The sequence below is a fragment of the Sphaeramia orbicularis genome, chromosome 8 (genome assembly GCF_902148855.1).
Source record: "Sphaeramia orbicularis chromosome 8, fSphaOr1.1, whole genome shotgun sequence".
Taxonomy (NCBI): domain Eukaryota; kingdom Metazoa; phylum Chordata; class Actinopteri; order Kurtiformes; family Apogonidae; genus Sphaeramia; species Sphaeramia orbicularis.
Genome location: NC_043964.1, coordinates 24,579,221 through 24,598,370, shown reverse-complemented (window position 1 = coordinate 24,598,370; position 19,150 = coordinate 24,579,221). Strand labels below are relative to the sequence as shown.

The window sequence follows — 19,150 nt, the reverse complement described above, 5'->3', positions numbered from 1 at the left end:
CTGAATAAAAACAGACGAGTCAGAGGTCTGAGCCACTGCTCTGGGCTGTTGAGAATTGAAAACAGCTCTCTGAATTTTACATATTAGCTCATAAAACCAAGAGAGCTGGATTAGCTCCAGAACAGGTTGGTTTGAGAGAAGAGATCAACATGTCACCACTTCTATAGAAAAATGAATGGACTGGAGTTGGACCAGTGTCAACACTAGATTGAACTTTCAGACTGATTTTTATCACTAGGTGTCGCTCTTCCTAAAGACTGGAAACTAACAGAGTAAATTTCTTTGAGCTCGAACTGAGAGTTCTTGGGGCCGACTCCAAAACTTGCACTCGTTTTTCTTACTCTGGTTGTAGATTTTATTTTTACAAACTGTTTATTGTTGAACGTGTCAGTTATATATTTTTTATCTGTATAATCTTGTAACTGTGTGTTGTATTTGCTGTTGTAAAAGAGGTTCTTAATCTAAATGAAATTTTTCCTTTTTAAATAAAGGTTAAACAAGTGGTGCCAGGCACAACAAACCCCACCCCTTGCATGTATTGTAGCTTATTTTGGCATCACTCCAGTTTGATGTCATCATGTCGATGTGTGCTGATGTCAGCATATCAACTGCCTCTGTATATGTGCCAAGTCTGACGTAAATTGAAACAAAATCGATGTTTTTATAGACATTTGAAATTCTGCCCATTTTAAGTAAATGACAGAAGAAAAAATAGATTATAAAAATTCATTAAAAATTTAAACTTTGACTTCCTTTTCCCAAAATGTAACAACATCTAGTCTGCAACAGTGGCAATCTATAAACCCAATTCAGTATGAATTCCACCAATAGTTTTTCTGCTACAGACATATGAATTTTTGCCCATTATAATTATTATTATTATTATTTTTTTTTTTTTTTTTTTTTGTGAGTGCGTGTGGGTGTGTCTAGCTTTTTGTTTTTTTTTGTTTTTTGGTATTTATATATACATATATATATACATATATATATATATATATATATATATATATATATATATATATATATATATATATTCTTTGCATGGAGCCTATCCCAACTGCAGGTTCAGAAAATGAATAAATAAATGAGCACATATCTGTTTTACTACAGAATTTTCTTTCTTGTACATATGTGATTTTACTTTTGGTTTACAGGGTAAAAAAAAAAAAACTTTTTATTTTTTTTTATTTATTTATGTATTTATTTTTATTCTTATTTTCATTGTGGGTTTGGTTCTTGTACACCTTGTTCAAAAAAAAAAAAGAAAAATGCAAAGTGTGGCTCTGAATTCAGGGTTTTTTTGTTGTTGTTGTTGTTGGACAGTGACTATTATATTTTTCTGTCAGACTTGTAATGCCTGGATTGTTGAGTTTGTCATTGTTGTGCCATACTTTTCAATAAAAATATTTATATAAATAATTAAATGGGGAAAAAAAAATTAAAATTTCACAAAAAATATAAACTTTGACCTATTTTTCCTAAAATGTAATCATATCAATTCTGGGTCACTGGCAATCTATAAACCCAATTTGGTATGAATTCAGCCAATAGTTTTGCTGCTATAGACATTTGAATTTTCAGCCATTATAAATAAATAGGGGAAAAAAAAGATTTAAAAAAATTCATAAAATCTTTTAATTTTAACCTACTTTTCCCAAAACGTAATGACAACTATTCTTGCTCACTGGCAATCTATAAACCCAGTTTAATATGAATTCAACCAATAGTTTTGCTGCTAGAGTGTTAACAAACAAAGAAACAAACAAACTGAACCAAAAACTAAACTAAATAAAAATAGAAAAAAAAACTTCCACTCTGCACATGTTCCTCAGTGGAAGTATTGAGTGACTGTCAGAGAAATAAATGAATATAGTGAATCCAGTCCACCTCATATGGTAATGTGCATCTAAACTGGTTTGACAACCACCAACAAATGCTAAACAATAAGAGGTAGAAGGTTAGAACTGCACCATCTCCTGCTCTGTAACACCTCTAATAAAATCAGGAGACGGGGCTGGATATGTGGTATCAAAGCTGCACCGTAGTCAGATTTACCATGACGTTTCCCTGTTTGCATGTTGCCTCGTCTACGTTTTTTTTTTTTTTTTTTTTTTATACCTGAGTTCTTTCATCGTCTTTTCGATGTTGCCGTATTGGTACAGTTTTAGTTTTCTTTGAGTCTCAGTTTTCCATATCTTCTCTTGGAATCACCCAAAATACACATCATGAACTCTCGGGTGAACAGAGGCAATGTGCCGTGTGCGTTTTCAACCTCCCTCGACTGAAATGCGATCTTCAAGTGTTCGCAGCTCATCAGACACAAGTTGCTCCTTAAGTCTGTTTATACAGAAACATACTATTATGTTAATCACGTCATCATGTTGCTCATTGGGTTTAGCGCCGTGACGCTAACGGCACAGGTTGAACATTTTCTAATTTGACACAACCCAAATAAGGACAAATGTTAGTTCAGCTGGTGTGAATAAATAAAACTGAAGCGCATTGTTGAGCACACCAGGGATGGACCAATTATGTGCCTGGTCCATTATTAGATCCAATACACAGCATTTGTACAATTATTAGCACTATCTACGTCGATAAAATGAATTAAAATGCACTTGTGTGTGTGTGTCATCACCTCTTCCTTCTGCAACACAATCTGCTGCTTATTTACACTCACATTTAACACCAACACTATGTTTTACTAGTTTTATTTATTTTTACTCTGTAAAACTTTGCGGATATGTCTGGTTTATGTTTAATAATTAACATTTGCAGTTAACTTTAGAAGAAACGCTGCTGGGAGCGCCCTATACTTTTAAAAGACAAAAACAGAGAATGGTTTTTGTGTATTTTAAAGCACAAAATAACATGCATATGAAAAAAATATGGCATTTACAAATAAGGCAAATACATGAGCTGTGCAAATATACAAAAAAAATGCGCATAATCAGCCAGGAAAGTAAAAGTGGTCTTGTGGAAAAATATAAAAAACTGACGCATATTCTGTTAGTTATTTCAGTTTTGTGTTGGAGTTTATATTATTCTAAATTTTTCTACCAACTTGCAACCCAGAAAAAAATCATATCACTTGACACGCCATGAAAATACATGTAAGCGGCACATTGATTTAATGGAATCCGCATTACTAATTATAGTTAGATCCACTTGTGCCTTAATGATAGAGCACAGATAATGATTACACATTCACAGGGCAGTTTGTTGCCAGCTTTCCTCCTGGCTTAGGCTGCAGCAGCTGTGCCGCTTTTAGCTTTTATTATGCAACCCCAAATAAGAAAAAATATAAAAGCATGCAAATTAAATTAAAATACTGTAGTGGTATGAGAATGTACTTTTACTTGGATTTCATTGTAGGAATAAGAACTCGACATACTTCATGTTTTATCTAGTCACCTTCTTTTATTGTATGTACATTTGCATCGCATGCAGACTGTGACACAGTCATGAAAAAGGCTAAATCGTGGCAATACCTGCTGATTTTAGGTCTGTGGTGTTTATAAAACTCTTGTGAAGGCTTTTGGTAATAATGAACTGTATTTGTAAATATGTATGTGTATTTATTTAGTTTATTTTATGTGGTTCAGTTAGTTGTTTTTTTTTTTTTTATTATTTGCTTTTATTTAAGTTGTAAAGCATTTTTTAATATTATTTGGGAAAGTGGTTAACGAACTTTATTATTTGTAGTAATATTAATTATTACTATTAAAGACATACACTCATCACAACCCTGCAAAAACGACAAAGCTTAACCCTATAACGGCAAACGTATTATATTTGATACATGAGTTTTGAAGTCCTCTACATAATCAGTGATTTGTTTTTTCTTGAAAAACCTAATGTATACAATTAGATACATACAATACACTGATAATCCACCAGGGGTGAGGGTTTTGTTCACCAGAGGCCTTTCCAGTGACACTAAAAGATGAGACTAATGAGGAAGGAGGCAGAACTTTGCCAATTTTGAAAAGGAATTACCAGTTTGTTTGTTCAAAAATAATAATTTTTGAGCACTGAGACCCAATGTATCAAATTTGATACAAAATTGAAACTCATACACAGAAACTGATATTTGAAAAAAAAAAAAAAAAAGTTTGGTTGTTCAGAAGGACCAATAAAAGCCCCAGTTTCAACGAACTGGAATTTTCTGTTAATGATTTAATGGTTCAGGCTTTACAGGGTTAAAGCTGCCTAAGATTTATGGCATGGATGATGATGATGATGATGATTATTATTATTATTATTATTATTATTATTATCAGTAGTAGTAGTAGTAGTAGTAGTAGTAGGTGTAGTAGTATTTAGGGCTAATGATGACTTAACCTCCAAAGACCCAGGACATGTCAGCAAAGTACAAGTTTTTTTGTTTTTTACTAAATAAGTGCCTATATTGGAAACATCATGATGCAACAGTTTTTTCAGATGCAGTTTTTACGTTTTTTATGGAATGTCCTTTGTGGTGGACAGTTTTCTTTTCTTTTTTTTTTTTTTTTTTTTTTTTTTAATAAAGTTGTGAAACTCTTGTCCACAAATGTGGACAGTGGGTCTTAGGAGGTTAAATTAATGACACAATGTGATTTGCTTGTATGTGAAGATGATTGTACTGATTAACTGGTGCACATGCATCAACGAGAGGTCTATTTCTTAGGATTAATGTAGGATCTCCAGTTTGTCAACAACCATGACATTGTCTGGGTGTCTGTCGGACCTCCCCTCATGTCTAAAACTGATGGCGACCTTGCACTTCTGCATCACAATGTGACACCCTGAACAAACAACAGTATATGAGCCGAGAATGCATAGTGAGAATGCCCAGTACTACCATGCTCTTTCCAAATCCATCTTTTTTTTTACCCTCTGCCCTCGCTGCAGGGTATTGTCATCAGTTTGTCCTCCGTCCGTCCATATGTGCAAAAACTTTGGCAAGGACCAGTGGTTCATAGTCAGTGATAAGGTGAAAGTAGCTTACTTTAACTTTCTCACAGCTTTATCGACAGGTCCTCCACATATACAGTCACGGAAAAAAATGATTAGACCACCCCTTGTTTTCTTCAAATTCTTGTTCATTTTAATGCCTGGTACAACTAAAGGTACATTTGTTTGGACAAATATAATGATAACAACAAAAATAGCTCAAAAGAGTTTCATTTCAGAGCTGATATCTATCCATTTTCCATGTTTTCTTGATAATAACCAAAATCACTTCAGTTCTTACATCAATAGCTGTGGCATTGTACTGACAAAAACAGTGCTTTTAGACATTCCATGTTTTCATTTGTCTCTTTAGTCACATGATACACACAGGAGTTAGTACTTGATTGCATAATCATGGTTTTTGATGACTTTTGGTGGCCATTGTTGCCATGAGTGTATATCAAAACATTTGGAATTTTCATACTTTTGCTGATGATAATTACATATTTTTGAGTTAAAGCTATACCGTATGATGTGGCATTTTTACACTTTTCTTTTGTCATCTTAAAATGCTCCTAATAAGTGTGTGTCAAACTAAAATGTAAAAGAAATCCGCCAGGTTTTGAAACTCAAAAATGTTTAATTCTCATATATTTCTGATAAAAGTCTGACCAATCATTTTAGTCGGTCCGAATAAAATAATTGGCCGAACCTGACTGAGCCTCCTGTCAATCATCCATTACGGCCGTCCAGCATCTGATCCATTATCTCCGTCTCACATCCAATATGTGTCCCTCTGAATCTGACGCTTCACTGGCGCTGCTTCTCCTGTCACTGACCACAGTCTACTGTCTAGGATGTGTATGGATAGAACTGACATGCACATGTGGAAGGGAAGAAACGGATTTATGAACAGAAACGACAACTGAGGGGAGCAAACGGGAGTCTGATGAATGAAGGATGGAGATAAAAGTCCGGAAGTCAGGTGAACTGGACTGAACAGGTCTGCATAAAGCTCAGCTTTTATGACGGTGGGACTCATACAGGTGCATGTACATGGTGTCACACATGTAAGATGATGTAGGATGATAATTGTATGGACAATGAAACCTCAAATGTCCACGGAAAATTCGCGGAGGCCACACGTTCACAGTGCGCGCACCCATCCCCTGGGCACTGCAGTGAAGACACTGGCCCAGTACTGCACAGACCAGGTCTACTGATGGAACAGGAGCCGCAGGCCCGCGGCAGGTGGATGATGCATCTGATTACCGAGGGAGGGGTCCGCGGACACGCCAAAACGGACCGGACCTCCGCCTCTGCTTCCTCCACCGTTTCCATCGCGCATCAGATGAGAGGAGGAGAGAGGAGGAGGAGCCTCAGTGCTCAGGCAGAGGGAAGGGGGTGGGGCTTTAGAGGGAGGCGGGTTGTTCATGTTCAAACTTTTACTAAGTGCTGTGAGAAATGCCACGTCGGTAGGTATAGCTTTAACCCTCTTCTTAGTAGAGGTAGACCAATATGGGTTTTTCTAAGGCTGATGCCGATTTTTAAAAATTTGGTCAGCCGATGGTCGATATCTACAGCTGATTTTTGAGGTCGATATTTAAGGCACACTGACCGTAAAATACAATTGAAACACTCAGATAATTAAGATTTTTATGCAGCAATATAAATGAAAGCATTAATACACGTACAAATAGTACTCTTTTAACATTTATTTGAAAGAGTTTTCTGTCTGTTTTAGTCACATGATACACACAGGAGTTAGTACTTGATTGCGTAAATATTGTTTTTGATCATTTTTGATAGTCTAATAATTTTTTCCACAACTGTAGGTCTGTTGTAGAATTATGTATTGAGATCCAGATTGAGGACAGATTGAGGTCCATGAGTGGGGGGTGGGCGACCCCCCCCATCACAAATGTTTTTTTGAGGGGCAGCAGGTAGTCAATGATAAGGTGAGGGGAGCTCACTTTCACTTTCTCACAGCTTTATCTATAGAGCTATAACCCGCCATGTCCTCCAATTACAGGTCCATCACGTTTCTTATAGAAATACATCCCCCACCCCCTTCCACAAATTTTTAGGCTGATGATGCTGTTAGTGGGGCTTAGTTCAAAACAGTTGAAAAACCCTGGCGTGGACTGAAGGTTGAGGGTTTTCAAGTGCGGACATGTTAGGTTTTTCTTTTACAGTGGTCCTCGCTGACCAAATTAGAACATTGCTCTGAATGCAGCATAGATGAATGTCTTAGTGAGTGAGGGCATAAGCCTTAGGTCCTATTAGACCATAATCATGTCAGCAGGTCTCAAAGCAGTGGAAAGTGTTATTGAGCACCTCAGATTTATGTGATTATGGAGAAATAATCAGATCCTGAATCAGCCACAGTTGACTCTAATTAAGCCTGAATTGCAGATTAGCTGAGGTGTGAAGGTGGTTTTAAAGGTTAAGGATTGCTGAGGAGCATCTTTGTAAAGTCTCTAATAAAATTAATAGCATCTGTGTGTCGTTATTCATCGTTCTCGTTTACTGCCAGCATCAGGTAGGGCATGTTTAACCCTATAAGGATGAAAATTATAACAGGCCGCTGAGATTTATTTAAGTTTTGCAATAAATGTGTCAGAAAATGTGTTTTTTGGTAATTCTTTTGCACCGTTTTTCAGAAAGAACTTAACTTTCAATATCTGGACATTCATTTTCATTATTGTGTGAAATAAATGCTCAAAACAGTGTGCTATAGAAGAAAAAAAAACAAACAAAAAAAAAAGACTAGACTTTTTTTTGATCATATTTATTATGAAAACAACTGTAAACTGAGATAATAGGAATAAATTTTCAACTATTTTACATGTGCTCAAACATTTTTTTTGTTTGTCTAGATTAGGGGTGTCAAGGTCATTTTAGTTCAGGGCCCACATCCAGCCCAATTTAGAATAGAATAGAATAGAATAGAATAGAATAGAATAGAATAGAATAGAATAGAATAGAATAGAATAGAATAGAACTTTATTGTCATTGTACATTTGTACAACGAAATTAAAAAGTGCGATCCTAAAGGGTACAATGCCTGACATAAAAAAAAACACATACACAATCACACTCGCATAATAAATAGATAAAGAAAGTAAAAACACACAGACACAATCACACTACCATAAAATAGATAAAAAAAAAAAAAAAATTGATCTCAAGCGGACCAAACCATTAAAATTATAGTATAAAAACCTATAAATAATGACAACTCCAAGTTTTTCTCTTCATTTTAGTACAATAAAAACATTAAATTATGAAAATGTTTACATTTACAAACTATGTTTTCACAAAAAAATGTGAATAACCAGACAAAATTTGAATTTCTTAAGAAAAATAAGCTAAATTTTAACAATATTATGCTTCAACTTATCACTTATACATGGGCATTCCACACAATGTTACACAAACATAATATTGTTGAAATTTTGAAGTTTGGAATGTGTAACTAAAATAAGAATGTCTACAATATTATCTGTCAACTTATTAACACAATTTACAAATTGGATCTACAAATCCACAAAACATTTAGTAACGGACAGAATATTGATAAAACTGTACTTAATTTTCAGGTTGTTCACATTTTATTGTAAGGGTTATTAGACTATTATTTTACTTTAGACCACATTGGGCTTTAGTCAACACCCTTAACTGTTAATATCTTAAGTGTAGTTTTTGTACTCCATAAAAACATCCCGTGGGGCGGATTGGAACCTTTGGAGGGCCGGTTTTGGCCCACGGGCCACATGTTTGACACCTGTGGTCTAGATTATTCTGTGTCCATGTTATTTTTTTAATTATTTCTAGTCATTTTTAGCCTCTGTACCACTTTCTATCTAGTTTTGGTCAGAGCCTGTCATTTTACTGAGAAAAACATTAATGATCTGCAAAAAACAAACAAACAAACAAACAAACAGTTAAACTTGACAAAAACACAGCAAAACACACTCGTAGAACACTCGTCAACATCACTATTGTATATAATTATTTACAAGAATTCACTGCAAAAACACATCTAAAATGTTGCTAAAAGTAATAAAAATCTTCCATCTCTCTCTCACCGACTGCACTATGCCGCTCTCTGCTCCACCCACTTCCACCCCTCCCCCTCAGCCATGCAGGCCTCTACTGTGATGTGTTGTTCATCAATAGAAAGCTCTAAATCTAAGATTTCAGATGATGTTTGGATTATGTCAATAGTGCAAATAGTTCCAGACTTACAGTCATTTGAATGATATGTAATATTTGCTGATGATACCAATTTGTTTTGCTCTGGAAAGAATTTAAAGGAACTTCTGTGTAGTGTAGAAATGGAGCTGGAAAATCTTAAGACTTGGTTTGACGTCAATAAATTATCTTTAAACATTAAGAAAACAATATTTATGGTTTTTGGGAATCTAAATGCAAGTGATTGTAATGTTAAATTAAAAATTTGTAATGTTGATATTGAAAGAGTTTCTGAGACTAAATTCCTTGGAGGTGTCATTGATCAAAAGCTAACATGGAAACAACACATTGAATACATTAAAGGGAAAATCTCAAAATCACTTGCAATCCTGTATAAATCTAGAAATGTATTAAATTCCAAGGCCTTGCATTTAATCTATTACTCACTAATTGTTCCCTATATAACTTACTGTGTGGAATTGTGGGGATCCACCTTCGAAACCACCATAAATTCAATAATAAAACTGCAAAAATGAGCTATACGTATTATCAATAAGGCTTATTATTATGCTCACACGGAGCCACTTTTTCTAAATTCTTATGTGATGAAATTTTATGATCTCTTTTATTATAAAATAATGTAAATTATGTTCAGAGCAAAATCAAAAATGCTCCCTGACCCAATACAGAGGTTCTTTTCAATTCAGGACATTCCATATAATCTCCGAGGTGTTTGCAAATTTACTGTACAAAAAGCTAAAAAAGGTATGAAAAGGAGATGTGTGTCCATTATTGGAGTTAAATTTTGGAATGATGCCAACATAAATTTAAAAACATGTAATTCTTTTTTGGTTTTTAAGAAAATGGTTTGTAAAGCTATTTTTGAAGCTTATAAATGCGATTAATTATCTGTTGTTGTTGTTGTTTCTTTGGAGGTTGGTAGCCTAAAAAGTTGTAATATAGGATAGGCTTTGATAAGCAGTCTGCTTCTGCCTATACCTTTTCAGTCATTATTCAACATATTATTCTTGATTTTGTGACTCTGTGATTTTTTTTTCTTTCTTTTGCGTGAAATGTCAATACTGTGTACAATATTTGGTGTTGTCATGACTGAATAAACTACTACTACTAATACAAAAAAAAAAAAAAAGAAAAAAAAGATGGTTATGCAGAAAATGCGGCGCCGGAGACACGATCATCCTTAAAGGGTTAATTACCGCTGAGGCTTTAGGACAGGTTATTGTGTTTGTACACCTCCAGCATCACAATCCCCAAAGGCTGAGCTACATCATTACCTGATATGAGGGGCAGCGTTTCAACTACTGTCAGAACTAACAAGCAAACTGCAGCCAAATTTCACCTGGCAGGATGGAGTGTTTTGCCTCATAGAAAAAAAAAAATAGTTCCTTTGGCAGAGGAAGCCGTCTCAGGTGGGATGCGTCGTGATGACAATGAAGGGACCCAGGGAGCCGACGGTGCCGGGTGACGGATACCGAGATCACGGCCAGAGCTTGCTGCCGGTATGGTGGAGCAGATGGGGCTTCACACCGCTCGGCCCCGGCGTCCCTCGGTCCTCATCTGCCGTCCCTCGTCTTCGAAGCCGCAGGAGCAGGAGGACAACATTCGGAGCTTTTGTGCTCCCCGACGCAGGGTGTTATGGGATTTTTCAAACAGAGCCTGGCTATCTGTTGAATTGTTTACCGCTCGCCTGGTTTTTTGTGAGGCTCTTTTTGCTTGGCACCACTGGCAGGATTTCAAGCACTAAGGAACGTGTTTTGGAAGAGATGCTGTCAGGATGTCGACACGTTTAACACATGGACGGGGGTTTCAAGATGTAGAAAATGTGGCTGTTTGAGACAGTATTTGAGTTTATTTTTAGTTTTATTTTTCAAGAACTGACTGGATTTAACCCTTTCATACATGAATTATGAGAACCAGAATCAAGATTTTTTTTTTTTTTCCTGAGTGTTTTTATTCCTCTTTAGGCATGAAAAAAAAAAAGTCATTGAATTTTTTTATTAACTTATTTTTCACCGAGTTACGAAAATGTCCACTCAGCTGGATATCATGCATTTAATTTTAGAAGCAAAGAAACATGCATTTACTGACATTCTGTGTGAAAACTTAAATAAAAGCATTTTAACCTCCTGAGACCCGGCAGTGCATTTTTGCCCTCTGTAGGGGACAAAAGTTTGACAGTTTTACTTAAAAAATGCTGCCCATTGTAAAGGAAATTCCATTAAAATAAATAAATAAATAAAAACAATTTTAAAAAATGTCTCAGAAAAAAAAAAAAAAAAAAAAAAAAAAAAAAATTTGTATTATGTAGTTTCTAATCAAGACAATTGTTTAATGGAAAAAAGCTAAAAAAAAAATTCACTTTCCTGGGTCTCAGGAGGTTAATGCTACTAATCTGATGTTTTCTCACATTTGAACATACTATAATACTAGTTATTATTCACTCAGATAATATGCAAAAAAAAAAAAAAAAAAACAACGTATGAATGTATGAAACGTGTGAAATAAAAACGTTTTTAATGCTGCTAATCTGATGTTTTCTCACATTTTAACATACTCTAACACTAGTTATTACTCACTTCATGGAGATGACATGCAAACCCCCCACCCCCCCAAAAAAAACTGTTAAGTACAGTCTAATCACAATTACCATTTTTTTTTACACTCAAACATGTTAGTGTAGATCATGTTTATTTAGAACAGCAAAGTTACAGTAATGGTATGAATGCAGTGTATGGGATGATGCATAGGCGTCCACTGTGTTGGCTGATATGGAACTAAAACAACATAATCCATGAAAATACAAGAGAACAGCTGTAGAATAGATATCCACTGTAGTGACCACAATGCATGAAAGGGTTAATTTAGTTTCTAGTGTTCGTTTTTAGTTTTTCTTGTGTTACGAGCATTTGTAGAGGCTGAAAAAAGATTGGATTAAAGACATCAGTAATTTAAAAAAACCATTGTTTTTTGTAAATGCTCCATGTGGTTAAAAAAAACAGTTGAACAAATTGTTATTGTTTCTTAAAAATGAAAGTGATCTTGGCAATGGCAGAAAAACAATAGTGTTTTTCTTATTTTTATGAGACCATTTGCATAATTTCTCAGTTTAACAAAAAGTTTTCACTGCTTGCAATTTCACTCTTCATTAGCTTTTTTTTTTTTTTAAAGGATGATATTTTGCTTTTTTTTTTTAAATGGAATTATGCATTTTAAAACATTTCCCTGTGGTCTACATAAACTGTAAATGCTATGCTTGGGTCTGAATTCTTCATTAATTCAACTCCACAGGTCCATCTTCAACCCTATTTCTGAGTAATGACACCAAAAAGGTCTTTTTTGAGCGCTGGCCCTTTAAATGCAAATGAGCCACTTCACACCCCGCCCCCTCCAGGTTGTTGACCATGCTTTCTGTCCTGTTCAAGTACTTGTGTTCGTTAATACAACCAACAACTGAACAGTTTAGGTAATCAGCACGAACTTTGGACATATTTTCAGTTTTTACTACAACCACTACTGATGACAAACAATTATGTCGTACTCGGAGAAATGTTCGTCGGAAGTCTTGACCTTATATGTGCAAATGTCGTGACGTAACTAGTTGTAGACATAATAAATTAAGCAGGAATTAAAACTTGATTCTTGCCAAAATGAGTTTAAAGATAACTTTGCAGCACCTGAAGGGTTCAAATTCAAACTGTATGAACTATTAGGGTCCAAATACACAAATAAATGAACCAAAGACTAATAAAAGTGGGTTTAGCAAAATATGACCCCTTTAAAAAGTTAGCTCATTAAAATGTACTCACCTTATTAACAGAATACATGACAATGTAGTAATATTCAAGATTATCTAAATTCTTTCTCATAGGGTTGTTTTTGCAGTTGACTTTAGTGGAATTCTCTTTGTTTTCAGTTCATTTCTTGTAGTTTTTATTTAGTGTTGCTCATTGTTTATATAGGGGTTGTAGCATCAAGTAGGAGGAGGTACCAAAACATCCAATAAATCAACGCCGTGTCCCCATAGACATTATCACTCACTGAATAAAGTGTGAAACTCATCATTTACACACACTGGCCTTCCGAAGTTTGTCCTTCAAACAAAAAGTTAGTTAAAACTCAAAGAGTGCAGACCTCCACCAAGGCAGATCAGTGCCCCCCCGATCACCACCAAAATTTCATCATTTGTTCCTTGTGCCAGTATTAACATTTTCTGAAATTTTCATCCAAATCCGTCCATAACTTTTTGAGTTATCTTGCACACAGACAGACAGACAAACCAACGCCGACAAAAACATAACAAAGAAATAACAATGTGTCTTATAATTGTCATGTGCTGCATCAGCTGATAGTTTACATTATAGCTCTGTTAGCTTAGCTCTGTTTTTAGACTGAAAACAGACAGTAAAACTACAAATCACCTCCGTTTTCTGGACAATTTGTGTTGTCAAATGAAGATCTGTTTGGAATCCAACAAACAAGGTCAGAACTGTCACAGTTTAGTCTGAACCATGGATCAACAAATGGCAACTTAGCAAAGATAGTAACATCCCATAATAATAACTTTACACCATCATAAGCCTCAGACTCAAACTCACATGTAGAAGAAATGCTGCCATTTCAGCATTAAACTCCATTCTTTTCCTTTAGAGCTTCTAGTTTTTACCACTTTGTCACTTATTTTGACTCAAAGTGGTTTCTCATCCAGAACACAACATTAGCATTTGTTTCTGTCACCATATGACTCCCTACTCCCTCTAGTGGTCACAGTGACATGTCTGTCCATGGCTGTGAATACAGTCAGTTCAGCACGTTACACTGACGTAGAATAGAATACAATACAATACAATACAATACAATATCTTTCTTGTCATTGTAACAACAAAGTACAATAAAATTAACAGTGCCATCCAATTTGTGCATTATATCTCTTTCATATAATGTTGGAACTCTAATGATATATTTATGTCATATCTACATATTTTAACCCTGTAAAGCCTGAACCATTAAATCACTGACAGAAAATTCCAGTTCTTTGAAACTGGAGCCTTTATTGGTCCTTCTGAACAACCTTTTTTTTTCTTTTTTTTTTTTTAATTTCAAATATCAATCTCCATGTATGACTTTCAATTTTGTATCACATTTGATACATTGGATCTCAGTGCTCAATTATTATTATTATTATTGAACAAACAAAGCCATAATATAACACAAACATGTCTAACAAATTGGTAATTATTTTTCAAAACTGGCGAAGTTCCTCCTCCTTCCACATTAACGACAATCTTGTAGTGTCACTGGAAAGGCCTCTGATGAACAAATTCCTCCCCCTGGTGGATTATCACTGTATTGCATGTATCTAATTGTACAGGGTGGGGAAGCAAAATTTACAATATTTTGAGGCAGGGATTGAAAGACAGTGTATGACCAGTTAGTTTATTGAAAGTCATCAGAATTTATTTGCCACAAGAAAATTGACATAATAGAAAATGTTTTTATTCTATGTGTCCTCCTTCTTTCTCAATAACTGCCTTCACACGCTTCCTGAAACTTGCGCAAGTGTTCCTCAAATATTCGGGTGCCAACTTCTCCCATTCTTCTTTAATAGTATCTTTCAGACTTTCTCGTAATACTTTTGCTCATAGTCATTCTCTTCTTTCCATTATAAACAGTCTTTATGGACACTCCAACTATTTTTGAAATCTCCTTTGGTGTGACGAGTGCATTCAGCAAATCACACACTCTTTGACGTTTGCTTTCCTGATTACTCATATGGGCAAAAGTTTCTGAAAAGGTATGGATAATAGTGTTAGGTATGATTATGACATCAGTATATGTTTGGTTTCAAAACAATTGACGTAGTGCCTGCTGAGAAAAAACAACTAAATGTTCATTGTAAATTTTGCTTCCCCACCCTGTATACATCAGGTTTTTCAAGAAAGAAAATATCACACTGATCATGTAGAGGGCTTCAAATCTCATGTATCAAATATGATACTTTTGGTGTTATAGGGTTAACGTGGAAATAATACACATAGACAAACTTTCCCTTAGATTTTTATTTGAGTCAACATAACATTTTCACTGTTAGTTTGAGTTTTATTTGAGCAGTAGAATCTCTCATATTTCCAGTAACACTACTTTTTTTTTTTCTTTCTATCTCTGTCTTTCTTGTAGCTGACCTACCTGCCTCCCCCGTGGGGAGAGTGCGAGTCGAAGGCTCTGGAGTCTGGTTTCTTCCAGGTCTACAGCGTGACCGCCTGCAGGATCGACTGTGAAACCCGTTACATTGTGGAGAACTGCAACTGCAGGATGGTGCACATGCCCGGTAAGCACTAAACGCTGGTCAGCAAATAAAATATTAGAAAAGTGGGTGGGTATATCGAGTGTCCATTCATCAACGAGAGTTTTCAGCAAGGTTGCCATATTTTATGTGAGATTAAATGCTGTTGAGAAGCCTCATATTGATATGACAAATCAATAGTGGATTTGGAGCTGGCATTTGAAAAAGCTCGGGGATTATGTCTGGCAGAAAAAGGTGCTGCGCCTCATATTTCCTGTAGATTTATCTGACGGTTTACACTTTGTTTGCAGAGTTTTTAGGGAGTCATGTAATTAAAAACTGTTGGAGCTTTAGAACCGTGTTGTAATGCATTTCATTGAACTGTTTGTAGGTGACGCTTCGTACTGCACGCCTGAACAGTACAAGGACTGTGCTGAACCTGCCCTCGGTAAGTCTTCAAATACACACACATTCGTCAACGTGAACGACAAACGCGCGCTCCGATGTTACATGACATTATTTGCTTCCACAAAGATTAGGATTATTTTTCCTGTTGGTACAGAGCTTTAATGTTAAACCTACTTTAAAGATGTGTAACACAGAGGAGAATTTTAATCTTGAGACGGCTTAACTTAAGAGCAGCTCCAGTGTATCATGAATGCCAAAGCACTGAATTACAAAGAAGAAAAGGCAGGGAACAGTGATAGCTACAGCTGTACTGAACATCCCCTCTGCCTGGCATTGAACCTTGGGTGGAAAGAAATTGCACACGCAGTGAATCAGAAAATGTTAAAAAAAAAAAAAAAAAAGAAAAAAGACAAGTACATACCGGTGTCCAATAGGACAGCGCTGGATCAAAAACACCTAATAGAGTAGAAAATAGACACAACCACACACAATAGAGCTTGTTGAAAGGTTTTATTTACTCCATGGAGACTCTAAATGTTTCCGTTGTAAATACCAACAATCCACAGTGCCAGTCACAGACGAGAGGACAAAGCACAGCACATAGGTCTGTTTTCTATCTGTCTAAAATGGGAGCAAACTGAACTAGAAGTGTTAAAAACTACAACAGCTGGTGTAAGTATAATTACTAAACTGCAAAAATCTAAATCTTACCAAGTGTATTTTTCTCATTTCTAGTCAAAATATCTCACCACACTTAAAATAAGACATAATCACCTAAAGAGTGACTTTTCAGTGAGATATAAGAACTTATTTTTAGACAATAGATCTTATTTCAAGAAATCTTACCAAGATCATTTTCACTTGATCCTTTGGCAGATTTTCAAGATTTTTTTTTTTTTTTTTGCTTAATTCAAGATTTTTTGTTTTTTTTACTTATTTCAAGATTTTTTGACTTAATTCTGTTTTTTGTTTTTTGTTTTTTTTTGCTTAATTCAAGTGAAAAAATCTGCCAATGGAAAAAGTGAAAATGATCTTGGTAAGATTTCTTGAAATAGCAAAAAGCAAAGCAAAAAAAAAAACATTGAATCAAGCAAAAAAAAAAAAAAAAAAAATCCTGAATAAAGCAAAAGAAAACACAAAAAAACATTGAATTAAGCAAAAAAAAAAAAAAAATACTGAATTAAAGCAAAAAAAAAATCTTGAATTAAGCAAAAAAAAAAAACTTGAATTAAGCAAAATAAAAAACAAAATACTGAATTAAGCGAAAAAACAAAACAAAACATTGAATTAAGCAAAAAGAAAAAAAAAATCCTGAATTAAGCAAAAAAAATCTTGAATTAAGCCAAAAAAAAAAAAAAAAATCCTGAATTAAGCAAAAAGAAATCTTGAATTAAGCAAAAAAAAAAAAAAAAAAAAAAAAAAAAAAATCTGCCAATGGAACAAGTGAAAATTATCTTGGTAAGATTTCTTGAAATAAGATTTTCAAGATCTATTGTCTAATAATAAGTTCTTATATCTCACAGAAAAGTTACTCTTTAGGTGATTATGTCTTATTTTAAGTTTGTTGAGATATTTTTGACTAGAAATGAGAAAAATACACTTGGTAAGATTTCGATTTTTGCAGTGTAGTGCTGTTAAAGGCTAAACATTTTTATTCAGATTAATCACAGTGTTGGTGTGGATTAATTTTGATTAATCTTTCATTTTTAATCTAGATTAATCGCATTTCATTTTGCATGACCAGGCTCAAGAAAGAAGGGAATATATATATGCACTTAACGTGTTTGTTGCAAACTGGGTGACGCACTAGCCAAAGTGCTAGCAGAATTCCTGACTAACATATGCTTTGCATTAATGTGGTATTTTAATGTGGAGGTGCTTCGGTGACAAGAAAACTCCTTCCTGCAGAGTGTGTACAATACTTCACTACATTTATTAATAGACACATGAAAAAATACCAGCTTCGATGCGAACGGCCATGTTACTGCAAAACACTACATTCAAATCAGTTTATTTAGTTGCTATGAAAGGGTTCAGCAGTTATTTTATGCAAATGCGGCACTAAAAAGCCAAGATTTGTTCAGTTAGATAGTTGTTTCTCTTCTTATTTTGCCATTTTTCTGTATTTTTAGTAGGAATATTCACAGTCTGTCCTCTCTTAGGCCCCCTAGTGGGCCGCAGACCCCATGTGGAGAACCACCTGTGCAGACACCAACAAAAGTTCATTGTCGGTGGAAGGGTGTCGGTAAATTTGCTGACATTAGTCTGCTGCTTAATGATGGAAATAAAGCTTTAGTATCCAATTATATGGTCCGAGAGGAACTAGTTACCTGTACCTTGACTGTTTTTAGAGGCTGTAAAAGCTTCTGCAGATGATGGGGGGGTTAAATATGTGATCGAGAGCAGTAATTATTCATTTTAAACCCAAAGTAAAACCAAATAACAATGCTAATTTAACACAGTGGAATCAAACCAAGTCAAATTGTGTCTGTATTTATTTTATTTAATTTAAAAAAGCTGGAGTAGGAAGGTGGAAGGTGTGTGTTTTCAACGTCTGGTATGTTTTCCTCTTTGTTTTGCCTCCTGCTGCTTTTCAATGGATTGTTAATTTCATTGTTTTAGGACAAACAACAGTTTTTGCTTTTGTGGAGGAGGGACTGTTGTAGTTTTGGACAACAACCCTCCTGTATTTTTACTAAATAAACCTGGTGAAACATTTGTCAGACAGTGGAAGAACATCTTGCACTGGCCTCTGGGTGTTTGTTCCCATAAGGATGTGATGACGTTTGGAAGCAACAGTGGCTGTTGGGTCTATTTTCTGCACTCTAGAAGTAACTCTGTGTGTTATCTCAGCTGATATAATGAAGCCACCGTACTCTGAGTGTAGTCTGTGTAAAGTCCAAAGTGTTGTATAACTGCTTAACTTTTTGATTTATTAAAAGAAGTGGAGCTATCTTAATATTTTCCCTTGTGAACGAAGGGCTCATCAAGTATGTAACCAGCATCAGAACCGACAGGGACTGCAGTGTTAAGAGTTCAATTTAATGGCTGGATGGTCAGATTGATAATGGGCCATATTCCCTGCATTCAAGTCAATTATACAGCCACGTAAAAAGGTTTTGGCAGCTTTGACTCATTTATTCAGACGGTACTTTTTTTTATTAACTTTGTGAGTTTTATTAAATGTGAGTTTAATCTATCAGGTTTTAGATATTGATCTGATTTTCTTTGGTGGGATTTTTTATGAAGTACTTCAGTCTAATGCGGTACCTTTGCCGTAACACGCTCATGAGAGACTCATGAAAGTGA

At 35.0% G+C, this 19,150-nt stretch overlaps 1 protein-coding gene across 3 annotated transcripts in view; it reads left to right on the top strand.

The window, feature by feature from the left end:
• Positions 1 to 19,150, top strand: part of asic2 (acid-sensing (proton-gated) ion channel 2) — an 862,844-nt gene that overhangs the window by 799,333 nt on the left and 44,361 nt on the right. For all 3 annotated transcript variants that reach the window (XM_030141224.1, XM_030141222.1, XM_030141223.1), the window contains 2 exons: positions 15,328 to 15,478; positions 15,825 to 15,881. In XM_030141224.1, coding sequence (XP_029997084.1) covers positions 15,328 to 15,478; positions 15,825 to 15,881 — 208 coding nt within the window. The remainder of the gene's footprint in view (positions 1 to 15,327; positions 15,479 to 15,824; positions 15,882 to 19,150) is intronic.